Source organism: Gorilla gorilla, chromosome X (genome assembly GCF_029281585.2).
Source record: "Gorilla gorilla gorilla isolate KB3781 chromosome X, NHGRI_mGorGor1-v2.1_pri, whole genome shotgun sequence".
Lineage (NCBI taxonomy): Eukaryota > Metazoa > Chordata > Mammalia > Primates > Hominidae > Gorilla > Gorilla gorilla.
The window spans coordinates 162,426,198-162,449,471 of record NC_073247.2 but is presented as its reverse complement, the minus strand read 5'-3'; the positions used below and the strand labels follow the sequence as shown (position 1 = coordinate 162,449,471).

At 51.3% G+C, this 23,274-nt stretch overlaps 2 protein-coding genes across 15 annotated transcripts in view; one reads left to right on the top strand and one right to left on the bottom strand.

Moving 5' to 3' along the window:
- The window catches only part of CD99L2 (CD99 molecule like 2), a 131,861-nt gene extending 116,659 nt beyond the window's left edge, over window positions 1-15,202 (top strand). For 5 of the 9 annotated variants that reach the window (XM_004065010.5, XM_055376078.2, XM_004065009.5 and 2 more), the window contains 4 exons: window positions 4,072-4,110; window positions 5,268-5,387; window positions 11,189-11,254; window positions 12,502-15,202. In XM_004065010.5, the coding sequence (XP_004065058.1) occupies window positions 4,072-4,110; window positions 5,268-5,387; window positions 11,189-11,254; window positions 12,502-12,569 (293 nt within the window). In that variant the 3' untranslated portion in view covers window positions 12,570-15,202. Of the gene's footprint in view, window positions 1-4,071; window positions 4,111-5,267; window positions 5,388-9,736; window positions 9,755-11,188; window positions 11,255-12,501 lie in introns of all 9 variants that reach the window. The other 4 variants (XM_019019312.4, XM_019019313.4, XM_019019314.4 and 1 more) reach the window with 1 other exon arrangement.
- Window positions 15,203-16,579: 1,377 nt separating this feature from the next.
- Window positions 16,580-23,274, bottom strand: part of MTMR1 (myotubularin related protein 1) — a 71,425-nt gene continuing 64,730 nt past the window's right edge. For 5 of the 6 annotated variants that reach the window (XM_055376075.2, XM_031006021.3, XM_031006020.3 and 2 more), the window contains one exon: window positions 16,580-18,888. In XM_055376075.2, the coding sequence (XP_055232050.1) occupies window positions 18,724-18,888 (165 nt within the window). In that variant the 3' untranslated portion in view covers window positions 16,580-18,723. The remainder of the gene's footprint in view (window positions 18,889-23,274) is intronic. The other variant, XM_063703140.1, reaches the window with a different exon arrangement.

The window sequence follows — 23,274 nt, the reverse complement described above, 5'->3', positions numbered from 1 at the left end:
TGTGAACTCAGAAGGCAGGTGGGAATACAAAACATACTGAAACTGAAGAGTCCTCCAGTGACCTGTGAAATTGCCTCTTTGAGCTCTCTCTCCAGCTGTGGGAAAGAGGGGTGGATAGATTTGCATGGGGCTTGCAGAGTTAAAACTTCTTACAAATTACATGAAAAAGACTTGTTTGTTGTTTCATGATCCAGGAAGAATCACTAGTAATATTTCTGACTGCGTGCTTGGAGTACTTTTTCTATGCATAAGTATATATTTGTAAATATTTGTGATTTTTAAAAAAATAAAAATGGGATCATGCTATCCTGAAACCATTTTTGTCATTCAATAATACACTGAATATCATTCTCTGTCATTAAAGGGTCCTTCTAAAATACCATATCAGTGGTTACATTACATTATGATATACCATAATTTATTTAACCAGGACCCTATTTTTGTACAGAGATTCCCCTCAGCTTTTTGCTGCTCTGCACAGTGCTGTGATGAACATTGTCTTAGCCAAATGTGCACAACCCTAGTCAGATAACTTCCCAGAAGTCAAATGGCTGGGTCACAGAAAGCAGACACTTTTAAAGATGCGACGCTTTGAGTGGTACTGCTGAATGATATTCCATTAAGGTTGTGCCAACCTCCATTTCCACCACTAGTAAGTAAACAGGTGCCTGTTTTCTCAAATTATCACCTCCACTGGGCATTATAGTTTTGTTATCTTTGCAGATTTGTTCAGAGCAAAATGCTATCCTGTTTAAATATGCATTTCTTTGAATCTAAAAGGAAGTGAAACACTTTTTCAATGTCTTATTAGACACTCTTAAAATATTTTGTGAATTGCCTGTTTGTGTTCTTTGCCCACTTTTTTTTTTACTGGGGTCTGCATATTTTCTCATTTCTGCATATTTCTGCATATTTTCTCATATATTTTAAGGACTCCTTTTACATTAGAGATTAGGAAGCCCTTATATATTCCATAAACATTTTATTTATTCATTCATCAGTTGATGAACCTTTGGGTTGTTTATAGCTTTTATGAATACTGCGATGAACATGTGTGTGCACATTTTTATGTGGACATATGTTTTCAGTTACCTCGGGTATATATCTAGAAATGGAATTGTTAGTCATGTTGTAACTCCATGTTTAACTTCTTAAGGAGCAATCAAACTGTTTTCCATAGCAGCTGCACCATTTTACATGCCCGCTAGCAATGTTTAGGGGTGGTTCCAGTTTCTTCACATCCTTACCAACACTTCTTCCTTTCTCTCCCTCTCTCCCTTCCCCTTGTCTTCTTTCCTTTTTCTTTTTTTGGATTATAGTTATCCTAGTGGATATGAGATGGTGTCTCATTATGGTTTTGGTTTGCATTTCCCCAATGACCATCAGTGTTGAGCATCTTTTCATGTGTTTATTGGCCATTTGTATGTCTCTTTGGAGAAACATCTCTTCATGTCCTTTGCCCATTTTTAGATTGAATGATTTGCCTTTTTATTATTGAGCTGAAGGGGTCCTTTATATATTCTCAATACTAGCTCCTTATCAGATACATATTTTGCAAATATGTTCTCCTATTCTGTGGGTTGTCATTCTACTTTCTTGATGATGTCCTTTGAAGCACACAAGTTTTTAATTTTGACAAAGCCCAATTTAGTTTTTCTTTTGTTGCTTGCACTTTTAGTACTGAAGTTTTCACTTTTGATCTGATCTTTTCCATTTTCAGTTTCTGGCTTTAGGATCATATTTAGAAAGTCATTTTTTACCCCAAGCTAATAGAAATTCCTTACCCCTAAATTTTTCTATAGTGCTTTTACGCCTTTATCCACTTTATTTTTACTGGGAACTGATCTTCATGGATGGCATTGGGTTGGGTAATTTTATTTTATGCCTGTGACTCATCACCAATACCATCTTTTGCACAGTGTGCATTTTGTAAAGTAACGGGGTTCAGCCTGTGCCTAGAGGAAGTAAGCGGAGCTCGGTAGCCCAGCGTGGCTCAAAGCGATGACCTCGGCTTGGTTAACTCCAGTGGCCTGTGTGGCTGACTTCAGGTTCATGCAGTGAGAAAGGACAGAAGGATCTAAGATGACTGGCTGTTTTTTCTTCCAGATGTTTCTTAGCCTCACAGTAGTTTCAGTTCACATGCCCATCTGAGAAGACTTGCCCACAGGATGGGATCACTTTTTTTGAGGAGGAAGAGAAGCACATTTTTGTCATCTTTTTAGGACAAGACCTCCAACAATCACAAATGGTCAGATAGTTAGGAATTGCTGGAGCTGTGAACTATTGAGCTTTGAGTCTTTTTGAAAGGCTGGGAGAGTCAGCCCGTCTGTCCATTTGTCCCTGGGGGGAAATTAGGAAGGGGTTCGACCTGTTTATGTTTCTTATCGCAGCCTGTTGCTCCACAGTCTTGTGATATTTAAGTTGCTGGGAATCCTTGTGGCCAAGTACTCCTAAGGGAAAGGAGACCTGAGAACACTCAGTTTCCTTCTGCCTTGAGGTGAAAGAATAGGTTGAATTATTCAGGGTCCAGAAAAATGGAAGTCTAGTGACATGAATACATTAGCAGAGGATGCCATCACGACAGCCACCTCCAGCATAGCGGAGGGGACCTCTCTGTTGATCTGGCTGCACACAGTGACCCCCATCTTCCTGTTGGTTATGCCTTTCTCCAACAGCAATGATTGTGTGTGTGTATTTTTTTGTTTGTTTTTTTTGTTTTTAATGCTGGTGCTCTTTGTTAATAACCATTCATATCCAATCAGGGATCTTTATACACTGCATAGAGCTCAAGGATTCAGCCTTAGGTGGGAACATAACAAACCTCATTTTTCCCCAAGAATCTTTTATTTATATATATATATATATATTTTTTTTTTTTTATTATACTTTAAGTTGTAGGGTACATGTCCCTAATGTAAATGATGAGTTAATGGGTGCAGCACACCAACATGAATCTTTTTCTTTTAATAGGCTTTATTTTTTAGAGCAGTTTCAGTTTCACAGAAAAATAGAGAGGAAGGTACAGAGAGTTCTCATATTTCCCCCACCCCCACATGTGCACAGCCTCCCCAACTATCAATACCCCCCCACCCTGCCAGAGTGGTACATTTTTACAACCCATGAACCTCCATTCCTCCTGACTCTTTGATTGGTGAAGGAAATGTTGGAGCTCATTTGCCTTCAATATCCCAGGGCGGTTTCCCCTGAGAACCCCGGGCTCTGGGAACACAGTCTCCCTCCATTAATGAGTGTTCGGCCCTGAGAAGAGGGTGGCATGAATGGTGAACTCAACGCTAATTAAGGTACTGAAATGGCACCAGTGGCTTGTCAGGGAGTAGCTGTCTGTGGAAGGGGTGCGTGCGTGTGTGTGTGCGTGTGTGAATTTAACTCTCTGCAGTACTATCGTGTGTGATTTGTGTGACCACCACCATAGTCAATATACAGAACGGTCTGTCACCACAAGGCTCCTGACTGTTGCTCATTTATAATCATAGCCAACTCCCTCCCTCCCAACTCTCACCAGCCCCTGCCAGCATTCATCTGTTCTCCATCTCTGTGATACTTCAGATCCTTTTGAATTTCAAAATAGTGGATAAGGGATTGTGAGCCTACATTTGTTTATGTTCCAAGAGCAACTTCAGCTATAGTTGAGGCAGTGGCTATGTCAGAGACCCGTGGTGGTGGCACTCAGAGTCGGGCTGTCCCGGCACAGCACCCCACCCCACCCCCCACTTATGGTGAGGCTGCTATGTGCAGCTGCACCACTGGTAGCAAAGAGGTGAAATAGAATACTGTGTCTAAAGAGCCCGGCATGTGAGGCATGCTCAGGGCAAGGTGGCTGCCATTTTAATAATAAAACGTTCCACCTGGTGGCCTGGGCTTTGCAGGTGGTAGGCATAAGAAAGCAGGCCTCGCTGCAGTCCAGTAGAAGCCTACGGGTGATCCACTGGTTGGGGTCTTGTCGCATAGGTGGGATTGGAAGGGCCGGCACCGCCATCCATCTCGCAGAGGCCCGAGCTCGAGCCTGAGCTGGCTGGTCGCTGGCACTAAGTGCTTTTGTCTTTTCTTCAGGTGATGGCCGGTACGGCAGCAATGACGACCCTGGATCTGGTGGGTTTCTGAATCCTGAGGCTCCTGTTGGCCATGTGAAAGGAAAATGAATCTCAGGACCCCAAAATCACTAAGCCAAGGGAAAAGTCAAACTAGAAACTGCATCAGGCAAACGTGCCTCCCATTCTATTCCTAAATAAGACAGCTACAAAGATGGAAAAAGCTGCACACCTCCCTCACCATTTGCCTACCAAGAAATTTCTTGTGGGCCTCAATATCTTTACCCTAAAACAGTTCTGTGAATTTCACCCTGGCAATATAAACTGATAGCTGATCTTTACAGAGGGAGAGAGAGCCGTCCCTCTGCTCCCCTGATACAAATGCATCTCTGGTTGCTTCCTCTGCCCAATTGCTTATGTAAAAATGCAGGTTCACTGAGCCAGACAAAATTGTGTATTCAGTGAAAGGCTGGTCAAGGACTGAAAAGAATGCAACCTTTTGTCTCTTTCTCTTATCTCCCTATGACCTGGAAGCACCCCACCTCTACCCCTGCTTTGAGTTGTCCCACCTTTCTGGACCAAACCAATGTACGTCTTACACATATTGATTGATGTCTCATGTCTCCCGAAATGTATAAAATCAGCTGTGCCCCTGCCACCTCGGCACGTGTCGTCACGACCTCCTGAGGCTGTGTCATGGGTGTGTCCTTAACCTTGGCAGAATAAACTTTCTAAATTGATTGAGGCCCGTCTCAGATATTTCACAGCAACTACAAGGAGACATAGTGCTGACCCACTCTGGTCTCAGAGTTGGCCTTCCTCTGAACGTTTCCAATAGATAATCATGAGGCCAATAGAGGGGTGTAGCCATTTGAAGGAAGGAAGCATGAAGATTGGGGTGCCGGGGGAAGTAGCCCAGTGGGAAGCCTGCAGGGCGTCAGTCACAGAGAGCTCTGCACCATTTCCATGTCTCCCTTTCAAGCTCCTCAAAAGTGAAGTCCTTACAGAAAACGAGAAGTCCTAGGCAAATCCAAGGGGCACCATGTCTTTGTAATGCCGTAGATCTGTGTGGCATGGCCCTCTCCTGCTGGCTTGGGGGTTGGGGGCGTCTGAATGAGCTTAGTTTGGTGCTAGAGGAGAAGCAGGCTCCCAGGCTGCTCCCTGCGGTGCTTTGGCTCTGACCTCACCTGTCCTCATTTCTCCCCCTTCTTCACGCAGGCATGGTGGCAGAGCCCGGCACCATTGCCGGGGTGGCCAGCGCCCTGGCCATGGCCCTCATCGGTGCCGTCTCCAGCTACATCTCCTACCAGCAGAAGAAGTTCTGCTTCAGCATTCAGCGTAAGTGCAGCCACCCACTCGTGGCTAGGAACCAGCTGGCAAGGTCTTTGGAGGGAAAGGGGCCAGCACAGATCCAGATCCCTCCACAGCCTGCCTGAGACCCACTCCCAAGCAGACTTCCTGGGACGGGGGTGGAGGCAACAGTTTTGGAAATCCCTGGGGACAGATCTAGGCTGAATTAAAGTGTAAACCACCCTGCAAGAGCGCATGGGGCTGGCCCTGATGACCTTCACCTTCCAGGGCCCCAGCTCCCAGGGGTATTTCTGTGGGGACAGAGCTCAGTGACCACTGTGATGTTTCCTTCACGTAGAATGGGAGGGACCCTGGACTGCACCCATAGCTTCAGACTTCAGCCAAGCGGATGAGGGCCTTTGGAGGCCCTGCGTCACCAGCTCCCTCCCATGCTGCTGGCTCCCTCAGGAGCAGAGGGCAGCAGTTCCTGGAGGTTTGCAAAGCACGGCCCTTATTGCTCTGGCAGTGCCCCCGTCACATCCTGAGAAGTCACTGCCTGGTGCTCTTCCCCCTACGAGCCACAAACTATATGGAATCATTAATTGCTCCAAAGAAGTAGGAATGTGAGAGAAAGAATGGTGTGGTTCCCCCCCATCCACCACCCTTTACTAGGTTTTTAAAGACAGTTTTCATCTCATGCTGTAGCTGTGAGTCTGGAAGTCATAGATTAATGGAATAGTTACAAATGGAATCCTGTCTTCATCCATCGGCGCCCCACATCAGGCAGCCCTGTGGGGATGCCGTTGAGGGAACAAGACCTTGCTTGTCCCTTTTGTAAGCACAGATGGATGCTGTGTCACTGTTTGCTGAGTGGAGCGTGTCTCCAGTTCAAGGCTGGCAATTTTCAGTTCAAGTGACAGAATGTGACTCAGCTGTAGCTTGTCTCTTTCCACTCCTTCCTCGGCCCCTTTGATGCAATGGGAAGCTTAGAAGCAACCCACCTGGGTCTTTCCCTACCCTTGCTGTGGTCCTCCGCCCTTAAGTCTAGCCTGAGCTGAGCTTCCCAGAAAACTAACCTGGGTCCCAAGATGCTTTACTGAAGTCTCCAATTGTTTATTAATCTGACCATCATATTTGTTTGCTTCACTCTTGTAGAACATTCTTGACCAGGGCGACACACACAGCAGGCACAGCAGTACTGCAGGAGCACGTTGACATGTCAGTGCACAGCCTGCAAAACTGTTCATGGCCACCCTGCTTGAGATCCCACGGACCCACCGTGGATCCGGAAGCTTGACTGTAGAGTGGCATGAGCAGGGAATGGGTCAGACAGAGTCCAGGGCTGGGGACTGGATTGTTTTTAGAGTTACCCTTTTCCCTCAAATCAAAAATCAAGGAATCCTCTAACTGGTGAAAAAGATGGGAATCCAACCTTCTAATTGCCTGGACACTGATATTTAGAAGGAGACATTGGGCGAGAGGGTCGAGTTGCATTTAGTGCGGCGGGGGCAGTTTTGCATCAGCCTCCTGGGCTGTGCCTGGAACAAGGAGCCCAGGGCAACCAGGTACATAGTCACAGCCCTTGATCTCTGACCGTGTTCTTATTGCATTTGGCAAAAAAGTAGAAGCCGCCTAATACAGGGGTTTTCTGTTCAAGAGGCCCCAAGGCTGTCCTCCGTGGGCTCTCCCTCCGGCAGGTGGATTGGAACGAGATGGGGATTCTGGGACACAGCTCAATCCACATGGCCTTCCCCACGGCCAGGGATCCTCATTTGAAACTGCTCTTTGGGCTGGGAACTCTCCATACTCGTCTCCCCTCCCTGTTTTAGAGGAGAGGGAGCAAGGACCTGGCCAGGGACACTTTGGGAGAACAACTCAGAGCATCCCGCTTGCCAGGAGAGGAGTGAAGATTTTGGATAAGCATCCAGGTTCTCAAGGTGGCCTCTTGGGAAAAGATAAAAGCCCAGATTTAGATTAAACCAGATCTGCAGGACAAAGTTAGAACTGACTGACAGAAAAATCTTTCCTGTATGACTGATTAAACTAGTTGGTAACTAAAATGTCACTGAACAAATATTTATTATTAAAAAAAATCCTACACCCAGAGATGTCCTCAAAATGGAGGCTACAGTGGCAGGGGAGGTCCTGGTGGCTGGCTAGAGGGCTTCTCCTGTGTGGAGCTTTGCTGGAGAGCTTATTTGGCTGGAAGCACCATGTCAGATACATTTTGGCCTGATTTTCTGATGATTTCCCCTTCTAGGTGGCTGGGGTGGCAAGGAGGTTTGGTTCGTAGCAACAAAGTAGTTGTGAGCTCTTTGAACGAAAAGGCTAATGCCCTGGGAGCCAAAAGGTCTCACTGGTGAGGTTTGCCAAAGCTGTATGAGTTCGCTGGGGCTGGCAGAACAGAGAGTCACAAACTGAGTGGCTCAAAACAACAGAAGTTGATTCTCTCCCAGTTCCAGGGGACTCCGGATGTTCCTAGGCTTGTGGCCGTATCATTCCAATCTCGGTTTATATCCTAAATCCAGAATGACCTCATCTTAACATCCTTAACTTAATTACACCTTCAAAGACCCTGTTCCTGAATAAGGCCATGTTCACAGGTTCCAGGGATGAGGACACACGCAGATCTTTTTTGGCATGGGGCGGGGCATTCTTCACTATAGCATCATCAGCCTAATGGTGAGATGCGACAGTCCACAGTTTTCAAATCCATGCCCATTACAAAACTGGGTGAGATGGCCAGGCCAAAGGATGGCTTTGAGACTTTAAAAAGCATGCTGGGTAAAAGAAACTATTTAAACTACAGGTCTGTAGTTCCTAGTAAGAGCAGTGTCCCGGGCATCGTGCGCTTGCCACCTACCTGCCATTGCCTCTCTTCCGGGCTCTGCACGTGGGTGAAAAGCCAGCCCTGTAACTCGGCCTGGCAAGGGCAGGGCCGTGGATGGGGAGAGTTCTTGGGCTGAGCAGACAGGGTGGCCGGCTTGGGCCCTCTCCTGCTGGGCCCTCAGTTTCCCCATCAAGGGTATCTCGACTTCCTTCTGCTCTGGAATTAAAAAGTCAGAGGCTGGCTTGAGGCTGCTCAGGTGTCAGTAGGAACAGAGAGAGAAAAATAGGTTGATTTCCAAAGCACAAAGTGAACATCTTGATTGTATCTGTCTCTGTGGGACATTAAAATGAAAGGAAAATACATTATTTTCATGCTTATTTCCTAAAACGGGCCAGTGTGAGGTTTTGCGAATTGGATCAGCAGGCAAAGCGGGGCAGCTCCCAGGAACCCCATCGGCCCAGTGTGTCCATCTTGGATTTCAGTGCCCTTCCCCTCCCCTCCAACCTTCCTTCTCCCATGGCGCCTTCCTATGTGGCTGTCTCCCCAAGCTAGAGGCTGGGAGTCCTCCTGTCCCCCCACCTCATGTCCGTGCATTCCCCAATCCTGGGATTTGTGCCACCTGTGTAGGTCTCCTCTTGAGCCACACCTCCCTATCACCATTGCCATGGCCCCTGCCAGTCCAGAGCCAAGGTCTTCTCCTCATCTCCCATCCAGAAGGTTCCATAGACCTTTTTGCCTGTCCAGTCTCCTCCACACCTCACGCTCCTCCAGCAGGACCTGTTTTAAAATGCCTGGATCCCCCTTATGCTTCCTGCTGCCCTCAAGGTCCTGGCTGAGCCTGAGTTTGGCAGTGGAAGCCCTTCATGGTTTGGTCCCAACCACATCCTTTCCCCTCCATAGGCTTCCCAGAGGCCTTTCACTTCCCGAGGGCGCCATGTGCTCTTCCATCCCCATCCCGGGCCTCTGCTGTCCCCCGTCCTGACCTAGCTCCTCTCGCCCTGCAGGCCTGGAGCAGCCTCTCCCAGCCTGTGGTCCTACAGCGCCCCCTGCTGACCTCACCTGGTGCTCATGGGGCGGGATTGGGCCGGTTGGTTTCTGTGTGTGCGACTCCCGGCTCGCCTTGCCCCCTCCGTGATCAGGAGTCTCTGGACCGTCCATTCCGTGGCGGGGCTGCGTGTACATCATGTCCCAGGCACCTGGCCCGGGCCAGAATCAGGAGGAGTCCCGCAGACGTTTGTGGGGTGGCTGAAAACACTGAGAAGCTGGGGGTTGGGCCTCCTGTCCCCACTCTTTCCCCTGAGTCTCAGCCACTGCCACATGGAGATGGCGGTAGAGGGTACCGGGGTGCAGAACACCAAGCTCTGGGGAGACAGCAGGAGGTGGCTGCGAGGAAGGCCTGCCCCCACCACTGTGGCCCTCAGGTGCTCTCGGCCTCTGCTGCTGCCAAAAGGCCCATGCTGGGGACCCTTGGCTTCCCTTGCCTTTGCCCTCAGTGTGGAAAGCCCGCATGTTTGCTGTCAGGAGCGCTCTTACTCCAGGGATTCTAAGCTTTGTGTCTTGCCTTCAGATGCAGCAGCAGGTCAAGGTAACGCTGCTTTGCCTTCCTCACTTTCCTTTTGCTTCAGCCTTGATGCTTCCTCATTCGCCCCCTGCTCTGGCGCTTCCTTGCCGCTCTTCTCCCTCCTGCTTCCCTGGCACTCACCGACGTGACTGTAACCAGGACCATCTTTAGCTTACCCTGATGCGTGTGAGAGGATGCCACCTGCCAGACACTCTGTCCCCAGGCTGGATGTGGCAGGGGCGGGGGGAGAGTTGAGGTGCCATGGTGAGGACTCAGGTGCCCACTGGTGGTCATGCCTGGGGAGCACATAGAGGGCCACCCACAGGAAGGAGACAATCCAGCGCCCACTGGGTTGGCAGCTAGCAGTGATCACGAGGCTCAGGGTATGTCTCCTGGCCTCCACCTGTCAGCTGGGAAGGTGCACCTGGGGCAGCTTCCACTGCACTCATCACCTGCCCCGCTCTGCGTGGGGCCGGCCACACCTGCCAAAGAGCAACGCCCACATTTGCCACAGGCCCATTTGGCTCCCACCCCAAGCCCAGCAGCCACCGGGGCAGGCAGGTGGTGGGCATTCTTGTTTAGGCAAGGAGCCTGTAGCCCAGGACGATGGCTTGACTTGCACTGGTGCCGGGTCGGTCGGTCGGTTGGTTGGAACCATGCCCCAGTTTTCCCACAGACCTGGGGCTGAAGGGTTCCAGTCCCTGTGCTACGCAGGGATGAGACACAGACTCTTGACTCTGCAAGCAGCAGCAGGGGTGGGGTCCACTCTAAGAACTTGAACACTGGCCCTGGCTGGCGGGAGGGAATGCTTGGTACAGTCCCCGAATCCCTCTTGTAAACAGGTGTAGAGAAAGCCTAGATAACTAACTAGACTGAAGCAGCTGCTGGTGGGCTGGCCCCTCCAAGCTCAGGTGGACACAGTGGTTATTCCTGCTGCTGGGAGGAGCAGTTGGCCTCCGCGCGGGTGTTGCTGGGAGGCTGCATGTTGGCAGGAGGCTTTGCTGCATCTACATGGTGAGCCCCACTCAGCCGTCCGCCCCTCCCTGCCCTGCATCCATCAATCACTCATAGCAATTGGCTCCCTGGCCCCCGGGCCGCACACGCACACGGACCTGTGGATGGTGCTGAGCCCTGCCATCGGGTGCCCCCTCCACTGGGCGGAGCTGCCGTCTTGACGCGGTGGCAGCTGCCCTATGAGGATGGAGTGCCGGAAGCCTTCGCTGCATGTCGTTGTTATTTCTGAGGACGATGATGAGAACTCCTGGGCAGTGAATTCTGGGACGAACAGTCTTCATCCAGATAAGGATGTTCAGGTGGCTCAGGGTGCAGGGTTTTGAGTTCCTCAGGGGAGCTGTGCTGCTTTTTTAGCTGCAGAGGACTTGGTCAGGAGTTCTCAGTCACGATTGGGGACCCTTAGGTCCTGTGCGCATCACTAACTCTGCCCTTTTCCCTTTGCAGAGGGTCTCAACGCAGACTATGTGAAGGGAGAGAACCTGGAAGCCGTGGTATGTGAGGAACCCCAAGGTGAGAACTTTGTACTCACTGTCCCTTGCTGACGCTTTCCTAGTTGGTCCCAGCACTGAGCAGAACTGTGCTAGAGAAGCAGGGAAACACAGAGGCGTCTGCTTCTAGAATGTCCGGCCAGAGCAAAAGCCTGCCCTGATGAGCCTGCCTCCCAGTTTCAGGAGCCCAAAGATGCTGGGGTGACAGCCAGGGCCATCTGCTGCCATGCCTGTGACTTCTGGGCATTGCGGCTGCTCAGCCCCTGCCCTTGATTCGTCCGAGCCAGAGCCCCAGGCACCTCTGCTCCCCATCAGCGAATACAATTACATCCTGAACAGAGCCATGGGGAAGCTTTTCACCTAGACCTAGAACTTTTCCCTTTGCAAATTGCCACAGGCAAGAGGGAACTTGGGTAAAACCCAGACCCTATTGTCAACACCTGTGCCCCTCCCTCCCCCTTCTGTGGTCATCAAGCACTTTCTGGATTCAGGAGCTGTTGGCAATTTGAGGTCGCATAAGTTCAGGCCACAGGCCTAGAGTGCCCAACTGCTCGAGGCAGATATGACCTGTGCCCACGGGATGCCAATGAGGAGGTCCGGAAAGGCTTGCTGAGGTCGGGGAGCAGGCCGGCTTCCCAGCAGCTGAGGCCTGGTGGCGCAGGCAGGGAGACTAGGACAGCTCAGGCGAGTGTTGCCAGTGGAACCACAGTGCAGCAGCCGTGGGGACTGGGCCTGGGAGACCAGGAGGGGCTCAGCCTGTGTGGTGTGTACTGGGAGCCAGGTGCCCTACAATGCTGCTGAAGACGGGTGGCAGTGCTGCACCAAATGAACTAAAATAGGCCTGGGTTCAGATGTGGAAAAATGGATTCCGCTGTCATGAGCTTTGCCACGGTTAGCCACCACGAGGCCAGCATCTGTGTGGGCAGGTGCTAGGTTGAGCACTTTATTTAAAATAACCCTTCCAGCAGTGCTGGCAGGAACATGCTCATTTTTTAGGTGAGGAGATGGAGGCTGAGCTGTTTCCAGGGCCTGTCCAGCTTTCTCTTTATCTCCCCTTGACCCGCCCAAAACTGCTCCCAGGCTCAGGATAGTCCTGACTGGGGACAGGGAGTGGGTCCCAGAGGGAAGGTTGCACAGGCAGGGCTAAGCGGTCCCCCACGGGATACAAAGGGAAACCCAGTTCTGTTCCCAGCACGGGCTTGCTGCTGTATTTGCTTCTTCTGTGCAAGACAGAGCAGAATTCCTTCTGACGGCCTCTTTTTCCCCTAGTGAAATACTCCACGTTGCACACGCAGTCTGCAGAGCCGCCGCCGCCGCCCGAACCAGCCCGGATCTGAGGGCCCTGTCCAGCTGCAGGCATGCACAATGGTGCCACCGCTTGTCACCCGGCTCCCCCCACCCCTTCATTTGGACCCGCAGCTGCTGTGCTGCTCTGTGTCATCGGCTCCTTGTTGGTCTGAGTTTTCCGGATGAGCTCTGGGTGTTTGTGAGTTTGGTTTCTCTGCCCTGCCCCAAGTGTGCTGAGACTTGGTGCCGAAATTCAAGAGCCAGCTCTGATAGAAAGCCAGCACCAGCCTCGGGAGCTGGTGAGCCACCAACTCCCAAAGCCAGCCTGCCTCCAGCTTTACTGAGCACAGGATGCGGGGGCCAAGATGATGCTGAGGCCTGATGACATTTGTGCTTAGGGGACAAGAGTTTGAACTCAAGGGACTGTGACCCCTGCACACTGGAGTGGCTCATTGTGGCAGGTTTCTGCCAATAGACAGCCCCTGACAGTGGCCTCAAGGAGCTGCAGGTGGGGGGCTCAGCCCGCACCCACTTGGAGCCCCTGCAAGGAGCGAACCGGTCAGCACCAAGTAACACCACACACACGCAGCACCCAGGATGATGGTTTCACTTCAGTCTTCCCCATCCCAGGTTTTATGTTGCTGGGCTTCCGGAGAGCCGGTCCAAGCGGAAGCTTTCAGTGATTTAAGTACAAACATGCATCTCGTGATAGTCCTGCCCTGAGAGCTTAGGAATCTTCCGGATAAGTATGAAGCAATTCGTAGGCCTGTTTCCCATCTGATTCCATAGGGGGCTGGGTGTGGCCTTTGGGTTGACATGAGAAAGGTCTTTAGCAATCATTTCTGCATTGGAGATGAGTTTTATCCTGCATTGGGGAGAGGTGCTCACCCTCCACCCTGTATCCCTGTTTTGGTAGCAAGAGTGACCGATGTCAAGAACGAGCATCAAAGCCAGAATCATGCTTGTTTGCTTAAAAATGTAATTGGGGGCGGCGGGGGAGGAGAGGGGAAAGAGACATTCGCTTGGTTTAGTGAAACACACGTGACTTTGTAGCTCTGTGGTCAGCCTACTTGTCTGTTCTGAGGGAGAGTGCGTGGGGACCCATGCTCACCGTGGCAAACGCAGGAACCCCATGACTAGCCCCTCACCTGGCATGGAGCTGCCTGGTTTGGGCTGGAGCAGAGCTGGTTTCCTGGAATGTTCCTTTGGCCCACATATGGTTCTGTCCCGGTGAGCTCTGTCGTCAGAGGCTCACGGGACAGAACCACACGCTAGGGTCTAGGGCCACTTCTGAAAGCAGATATGAGTCACTAGACAGGCAGGATCTTACAAAACTCACGGGCCTCTTTGGTCTGCATGATGGCCCCATGCGTTTCATAGGCTGTCCACTGAGCGGGATTGTCTGCTGAGTGGGATGAGCCAACTCCAGTTTCTTAAGGAAACCACTGGAATCTGCAGCCCCCACATGCATCTGTCTAACGCATGCCTCGTGTTCGTTTTGCAAACATGCCTGTGGTGGAGGGTAGTCAGTTGTAGCACTGTGTGTCTCAAGGCTGCCTTGTGAGGCCATTCCCAGTGCGTGCCCTTGAGCTCCTTACCACCCCTTTTCCTGCTCAGCCCTTTAATCCCTGACAGACCTGGACTGTGTGGCTGAAGAAATGCCTCTGCGTGGTGCCATGAAGGAAAGAAACCTTGGCCTGGTCTCGAGAAGCTTCCCATGCTTCAGGAAGTTAGTAAGGGTGGGGTGGCTTGCAGGATTGGCCCGTTTCCAGGGCCTCCCACACTCATTGGCCAGATTGTGAACTTTGTCAGGCTTGTCCCTCCCTGATACCAAGTATGTCAAGACCTGATGGCCCCACCCTCTGGCTGGTGCTGGGCCGGAGGTGGCTATGGAGGATTTTGGCATGCGTGGCCTGTCGCCACCTGGACAGTGTGACCTCAGGGTTTGTCCACTTTACCTTTATGGTGAGGCCTGTCGGATGGCTAAGTCCTTGAAACCCTAGAGCTGTGACGTAGAATATGTGCTGTCTGTGAAACCATGTTCACAGTAGCACTGACTGCAGTTGAGAGAGACCCATTTTGCTCTCCCTTACCGCCCCCCGCCCCGGGTGCTTTCTGCACAAAGCCTAGAGCCTGGCACTCAAGCCCACCGGTGGCAGCTCCTAGTGACTGGACATGCCTGGAAGACCCCTCAGCCTTCTGTTTGCAGAACGTTCATTTCAGGAGCTTCTCCTTCCCACAGACATCTTACACTTGCTCGACACTGCCACCTGCAGAAGCCTAGCGGGCTCTGGTGTCTATCTGAAGGTTGCACTGGCCAGCATGGGCCTGTCCCAAGCGAGAGGGGAGACACAGTGGACTGAAAGGACTGGTTGAAAGTGGCCAATCTCTATCAGCTTAATTTGGCAGAGAAAATTCGTAACAACTCTGAGCACATGCTGGGTGAAGTCACAGCTCAAGGAAAGATAAAGCTGGGCGGAAGGAGGTGTGCGTGGCTTCTGGGGTGGGACCCAGAGGGGAGGCTCTGGGACAGGGGCTGGGGTTCAGTGCCAGGGCCCTGAGGAAGAAATGGGGACTGATCTCAAAATTCCAGAATTCCCTGTACATCTGTTCACGTGCTTGTGTCCAGGTGTGACTTGTAAACTGTCTAGTGTTTGCATTAAATAAAATGGCACCGAGCAGATTCTTGTCTTCTGATGGTGTTAAGGCACGCCCTTGGTCAAGTGTTGCCACTTTTCCCTAAAGTAATTTATGATGCAGAGCTGCCCTCCTCCCCCTCCCCCCCGCCCCGCCCCCAGCTGAAGGTATTTCTCTAGAAGCTTAGAATTCTTGCATTTACCCCTCAGTGACTAGCTCAGTGTCAGGACTGCCAAGGGTGACCCCTCACCGTACAAGCAGCTAAGGCCAGGGGATGTGGAGCGACCAATGTCCTGGGGTTAGAGAGGGCAGAGGCAGGAGCAGAGTGCTGCGGGGCCGCTCCCGGGCTACATGGGTTGCGCAGTCCGGGGCCTGGAAGCAGCAAAGTCCCAGGCTCAGAAATCCCAAGTCGACTGCTCTGCCGCCTTCAAAGCACACTGGTAACCAGTGGCGGTTCCAGTTAACGCGCAGTTGTTTTTCAAGCAGAAAGCTGGGTGAGAAAGGAGCCCTGCACCTCGTCACTTGTTGCAGCCTCATGGAGAGTGGCCCATTTGGGATGAAGTATGTCCTTCTTATCAGCTCGCATGTTGGCTTCAAATTGAGAAGACGACAGTTCAGTTCAGGGCATTTCAGCATGAAAACAAGATGCAGTGGACCCTGGGTTTTAACATGGAGGTCGGTTGTTTTTTCATTTTGTTTTGCCAACCTCGGCTTCTAGTGAAATAGCATCAGGTCCTCTCAAACCCGAGACCACCATATGCCTGTCTCGTGCAGGAGTTCTGCATGGCTAGCGGGGGCCTGGCGCAGCAGCCCTCCCAGCCTTGCTTGCTGCTCTGGTCTCACTGCTGGGGAAGGCTGGCTGGCAAGCAGTCCCCTGGGCATCCTCTGTGCCCAATAAATACCGGGCTCTCTGGCTCACTCAGTAGTAACGTGTGTGGAGAGGGACAGGGACCCCACACCCTTAAGAAGAAGAAGACCAACACACAGAGGGCACAGGGGGTGGTGCGATTTCATCCAGGCCTTCGTAGCCCTGAAAAGGTGAACACCCCTTTGGGGTGGGGGCAGTTTGAGGCCTTAGAGAGCACTGCACTTGCATGCGAAGGACTCATCACGCTGACCGGCTCCTCTCAGGTGTCTCCAGACCTTTCCCCAAGTCGTCCACGTTTTCTCAAGGTTAGAGCTGAGGGCGTTTCTGACTTCTTTACAATCAAATCAATCAGTATTTCCTGTTTCAGCCAAAATACTTAAGACTCATGATACATTTACGATTTACTGAATGAATTAAATCACATAAAGTTTTACTTTTACTTTTTACATATATTAACTGTGCTTGACGCACAGTAAACATTCAATCCATGTTATTTTATTACCGATTTTCCTCAAAGGAAAAATCTACTAAGATACTTAAAAAAGACCAGGGAGCAAACATATGATCATTTTAATTACAGATTGAAATACAGTGCAACAGATGAGACAAATACAATACTGTACCAGTTTTTAAAAACCTGAACCGTAACGGCTTCGCATTCTAGTACACTTAAAACAAAAATTGCTTAGATAACAAAATTATACTTCAAGTTGTTTTAGAAACAGTTCTGCGCTAGGAACATAAAAAGGAAAATGACCCGTTGTGCTTCTTTAAAATCGAATGAGAGTCTCTAGGATCCTGCTGACAGAGCCCCCCAGCCTCCGCCAGGTGAGGTGCACAGGGCCCACTCCAGGCACCAGCTCCCCCCAACTTGGCTTCTCTGGTTTGTCGAAGGCATCATCCAGTCCACACTATGTTTAACAGTCCTAGTCAGCCAGGGGATTACGTATTTCTGGGAAGAAAATGGCAAATGTCCCAATTAAAAAAAAAAAATCAGTATATCAATAATCCAGTACATCCATTCATAAATAAGCTTTCAGATATGTTAGGAACATAAAAGCTAATGTCGAACATGATTTAGCAACAAATCCCACATGTGATAAAAAATGGAGAATTGATTTTAGGTTATCAAATTACCTTGAATAAATCTCTCTGGTATCTTATAGAAGGATAATTTTCCGTAAGAATCAGGAGGTTCCCAGTTAAAAAAAAAATCCATTCTCTATGAAAAAACCCTTAACATATTTTCAAAAATAAGGTCAATCTGTAGGACTTTGCCTGGAATCCAGTAGTTTGAAACCAACCAGCTAACATTGCTATGCAGTCACACTGGGGTTTGACCTTAGGGGCCGCTGCAGCCACCTCTGCCTCTAAAGGCTGAATTCCTGCAGCCAGTGGCGGGGTGGGGGGCAGTTGCAGCAGCAGGCACGGCACATGGGAGGGGCATGTCACACAGAGGAGCTCAGAGCTATGGCGCTCAAGTGGATTGAACCAATTGGTGGTAAGTTAATTCCTGCGAGAACCGACAGAGTCACAGAGCTCAAAGTCAGTAAGTAAAGGTTCAGGAGCGGGAAGAGAGGGCTGACCAGCTGCGGTCGGCTCTGGGAAGGGAAAACCAAGGGAAGTGCGTGCTATGCTTTTCCAAACCAAAGCCACAGCACGGTGGCTGCTTTCAAATATGAACAGGCAGCCATGCGAGTAAGCTGAGTTGAAGGAATTGTGATAAAATGAGAAATGATTTCATACAGGCAAATAACATAAGAACAGACTTGCTTTGATCCCAGCAGCTGGCTGCGGTAAAGTGGGGGGTGGGAGACATGGCTAGACAGCCCAGGAGCGAGTGACAGGCAGTGCTCCTTGAAGGAGCCAGAGGCCAGCACCTGTGCACAGCTGCCAGAGGCCTCGGTTTACCCTCAGCGGGGCTGGAAGACTGAGCATGGCCGCTTGGTGCCATCCCCATGAATGGGCTGAGCCGCCCCAAGAGGCGAGTACCAGAGTGAGGTGAGGACAGAACACGTTGCCCTTGAAATTGCACCACAGAAAAACGAGCATGAGGTTTGTTGGAAAAGAATTTCTCCCACAGTACAGTTGAGCTGATCCCTCCTCGGGTGACTATTCTAAACGTAAAAAAGGACATAGGAAAATAAAGGCCTGTTTCTCTTCTCTAAAAATACCTTGTATGTACACAACAGTAATTGTTAACAGGAGGACCCCGTGCATGAAGAGAACTGTGGAACAGAGGGCAGTGGCCTGTCTTCTCCCCAAGTACTTCATTCAAAACAGTTTTCAAGTTGTGGCCAAGAGCTGAGGGAAGCCACGGGGCTGGCAATGCATCTCGAAGTGAGTGGTGTTTGTTGTTACTGAAGGATTTAAGTTGGAAAGAAATGGCGTACAGCTTTCTTGAACCTCAGTACTGCATTCCGTTCACTTAGTTTCTCCCAAGCTGCCTGAATGCCAGAAGTTGCTTCACAGGGTGAACGTGACAGACGGCTCCCCTGTGAAACCGCTGACAGGAGGGTAACGGGCTGTTCACAAAACGAAAAGCACTTGCCAACAGTGGGAGCTGTCACCTAGCCACACAAATGGTCCCTGGGCCTAATCCTAAAAGACAAGATCACAAGCTACAGCCATAACAGTGATCGCCAGGTCCCTTTCCTGAGCCACCGGGAGACAGTGGAGCAGCAGGCTGGCCTCGCCCATCAGACCGAGGTGTGGACGGAGGTGGCGGAGTGGGAGGGCGAGGAGCCCCGCTCAGATGAGGATGAGACGGCGCGCGTGGCCACCTCCCGCTGTAGGCCCTCCACACGCTTCTGCAGCTCCGCCCTGACGGCCAGCAGCTCCTTGAGATTCTGGTGAATGGGCATCTGGAGGGAGCAGAGACAAAGCTGCATTATCAGGCCATCCTCCTACCACAGCGTTTCCACATGGAGATGCTGTTGGCTTCAGGAGCTTTTCACCATCCAGACTCCTGGAGCGGCCAAAGTCTCCTGAGGCGTTGACCGATCTCGCGTCAGGTGGACAATGGGACCCCATCCCATGAGCTTTGGCTGCCACTGAGGCCGCCCTGCAGCTCCGGGGGCCGAGCCGCTGAGCCGGGATGAAAAGGCACCATGGGGAGGCTCCCACAGTTTCTCAGAAGACAAGCAGGCGCGGGGACACTGCGCACTATGGATCAACCGAGGGCGCCGTGTGCAGACTCGGCACGAGCAGTGTCCTAAAGACTGTGCGTCAGAAATGTTTCCACGCAGACCCCTTTCCAGCATCTCCATTATCTCAGTATTTTTGCATTTTTATAAATAGCTCTGCTGACTGAAAATCCTTCTGTTAAATCAGCACTTTTTACAACTTGAAGCTGTGTTTTCATCAACTGGAGCAGGATCTGCCAGAAGCCCCCTGGAGCGGGCAGTGCCGGCAGGGGGGTGGGGAGCCTCCCCAAGGACCAACCCCTCCCTCCTTGCTCAGCATCACCACAATGCCTCACCTTAATTAGCTTTTCTCTTTTAAACCCATCAACTGTGGGGCAGGGGTGAATATAAACAAGAAAGGTTTTCCTGGGGCATATGGGACATCCAGTCCTGCTATTTTATAGTCATAGCACCCAACCCACTCGCCTAACAAGCTGTCCCCAGCAGCTACTAGGAGGCCAGACATCCGAGACCCAGCTTTTCTCACCTGGAGCTCTTTGGCTGGGGGCAAGGCTGACCAGAGCGAGGGGTCACCGACTGGGGCTGAGGGAGAAACAGGGTGGGGTCTGGGGAGCTCCCTAGCCTTCCCTTGTCTCTGATCCCATGTGTAAACAGCAGCCACAGGGCTGGCTCCTAAGCCTCAGCCAGGCCATGTGTGTGACTGGCCACTTAACACCTTCCAGGGACTTCTTCCCCCTGCCCTGAGAGGGGCCTCGAGGCCCTCTACAGTCTGGCCCCAGCCTGGCCCTCTGGCTCATCTTTCACCAGGTCCTTCCCCCACTCCCTCAAAGACTGAGCTGTTCCACCGTGTGTGCCAATGGTGATCAGCCCTCCTGGAGGGAAGGGGGAGACGGAAGGAGGATGAGAGCGAGACCGCAAGAGGGCAGCCAGGTCCCTCTAATAACAAGGTGCTCAGTAACCGGCACCCAGTGGGCTGAGAAGAAATGACCCCCTTGGGCAGGCCACAGGAAGAACAGAGGGGACAGGAGTGGAGTGTGATGGCAAAGGCAGATCCCACAGGCCTCTGGGAGGTGGCACCAGCTCCTCTCTTACCCTTAGGACCCACCTGGCATGCGTTTTCCTGTCTGTAGGATCTTTAATTCTGATCAGACAAGGGACGCCTTGCAATCAAGTTCCCATTATCCATCTACAGGCATGTGGCCTCAGCAAGAAGCAAGACACGCAGGGAAATACACCCACTGACACACACCCAGGGCTAGACCCAGCACTGCTCAAACGCACCACTATCATCTCTTCACCAGCTGTTTGCATCTTTTCTCACCTATTTCTTTTCTTTTCTTTTCTTTTTTTTTTTTTTTTTTGAGGCGGAATGCAGTCTCACTCTCTCCCCCAGGCTGGAGTGCAGCGGCACGATCTCATCTCACTGCAACCTCCGCCTCCTGAATTCAAGCGATTCTCCTGCCTCAGCTTCCTGAGCAGCTGGGATTACAGGCGCCCGCCACCACTGTGTCTGGCTAATTTTTGTATTTTTAATAGAGATGAGGTTTCACTATGTTGGCCAGGCTAGTCTCGAACTCCTGATCTCAAGTGATGTGCCCGCCTTGGCCTCCCAAACTGCTGGGATTACAGGCGTGAGCCACCGCGCCTGGCCTACTCACATATTTTCATTTGCAACAAATCGAGGGCATGCCTGAAGGAATAGAAAACTCAGAGGCTTAAACAGAGGATTGTGTTAGAGAAAATTCCCATCTAAGGGCCAGTCATGTTTGCCGCATGGGTGCTAGCATCACAAGACATAAGGCAAGACAGTCCCAAAGGAAATAGGACGCCCCTGGGCCTTCCACACCCAGCCATCCTCTGATGGATGCCCAAAGAACCCCTTTCTCGGCAGCCAATCGAGCCACTGCCTTCTCAGAGAAAAGAGGCCCAACAGGCTTGCATCTCCCGTCGTTTACCCCCCTGCACTCCCTCCCCTCCCCTCTCTTCCTCCTTCTCTCTGCCTCACCTGGCTCCTCAGGCCCTGTCACTGGACACCCACACCAGCCACTGATCTCTGCCTGTCTTCAATGCACTCCCCCACCCCCATTCCCACACCTAGGAGGTGTCCGACACATGCCTGTTGCATACAGGATAACAAGCTGCGGCCCATGTACTCTTTTTTGGTTCTCTCTTCTGTGTAGCACAGTGGAGGGAGAATGCAAAAAGCAGGACCACGCACCTACTACCCTCCGAGCACAGTGCACTTGGAATGGATTCACTTCCTGCTCAGCAACCCCGTGAGGTCCCCGTGAGGCTCAGGACCCTGCTGCAGATCAGGCGGTGAGTCACTGCCAGAGACGGGATCTGGCCCTGTCGGGGGCATCCTTCCACAACTACACGCACTGGGCAGCAAGATTTCAACCAAGTCACTGCTTCTCTGACCCTTCCCTCATTCTCTACATCGTGGAATTGCTGGGAGCGTTAACTGGGGTCATGTGTGTATAGAACCCACTGGCACACAAGAGGACTGCAGGTTACAGGCGCGGTCGCTGTGGTTTCCATCATCATCATGATGTTGCAGGTGGCTTCGCTTACATGAGTGAGAACCTGACCACATCTGGGAACAGATCTGTCGCGCAGTTTGTGGGTTTTAGGAAAGGTCTGTTCCCTGCCTCACGCAGCGGGCAAGAATCTGAGCCTGGGTGCGCCCCTGTGGGACACCACTCTAACCCTCTCTGCTGCTCAGCATTTCTTCACCTCTGCAACCTGCTGCACAAGGGGGAGCATGGCAGGGGTACGGGGGTCTCCTGCAGTAATCGAGAGGCTCTGTTTAGCCAAAGGCACTCCAGATCAGGCATGGTTCTGTTGGATTTTCTGCTAATGTTCATGACACTCCACCAACCACCCGGGCCTTTGAGTCACCAACAATATCACCTGGTAACCCTATGTGATTTCAGTAACATAGTGACTTCTGACTCTCTGTAGCCCATCTTCCCTGTTGCCAAAACAGATGAAATAGAAGCCACCCAGGACAGAATAACTCAGCAAGATGCCTAAGTAGAAATACACATCAGTGAAGAGGAAGGTGCTGGAAGGGGGATGTAGGCTTTGGTTCCCAAGTTGACCACTGACTGGAAAGAAGTGCTTGATGGGCCCCTGTGTTTAGCATCTCAAATAATGCACCTGAAGTCAGAAAGGAGGGCAGTGCTGGACCTAGACTCCAGTGACAGGGCAGCAGGTCACCCTGCACATAGACTTCTTGGGCTGAAAGCCAGGAAAGAAGATGCTAATGGGACCAGCAACCTCTCACGCTCACTCATAGTTCCTGGGCACATGGACCATTTCAAAGACAGCTCGCCTTCAAACTCAGTTCTCATCTGGGGAAGGATTCAATCAAGTGACAAGCAGTTATTAGATTAATAACTTAAAGATCAATTAATAACAAGCAGGGACTAGTCTTGCAGAGCACAAAGCCTAAAGGGAGAGATAAATGTAATTTTTTTTTTTTTTTGAGACGGAGTCTCACTCTGTCGCCCAGGCTGGAATGCAGTGGCGCAATCTCATCTCAGCTCACTGCAACCTCCACCTCCCAGGTTCAAGCGATTCTCCTGCCTCGGCCTCCTGAGTAGCTGGGATTATAGGCGTGCACCACCACACCTGGCTAATTTTTGTATTTTTAGTAGAGACGGGGTTTTGCCATGTTGGTCAGGCTGGTCTCAAACTTCTGCCTCGTGATCTGCCCACCTCGGCCTCCCAAAGTGCTAGGATTACAGGCGTAGTTACTGTGCCCGGCCAGAAATGTAAATTTTTTTAAAAAGAGGAAGAAGGAAGCTAAGTTGATGCCAGGAGCTCAGGTGGTGGCCAAGTGGCAGAGGGCGTGGGGAGCTGGAGCCATCGGGCAGCCACAGAAGGTGATGTCTGGGCTGTTAGGCAGGAGCAAAAGGCCTCTCTGGAGGAAGGTGGAGTGTGGACACAAGGCAGACTGAGGCGGGGAGAGTAGGTAGAAAGCTGTCCCAATATCCCAGAGGACTGGGTGTGGAGGGGAGACCTGAGGGAGAGGCCAGTGGGGACAGGACAGGTTTAGGGTGGGCAGGTGTGAGTCCTCTGTAGGCTCAGGGGCAAGAG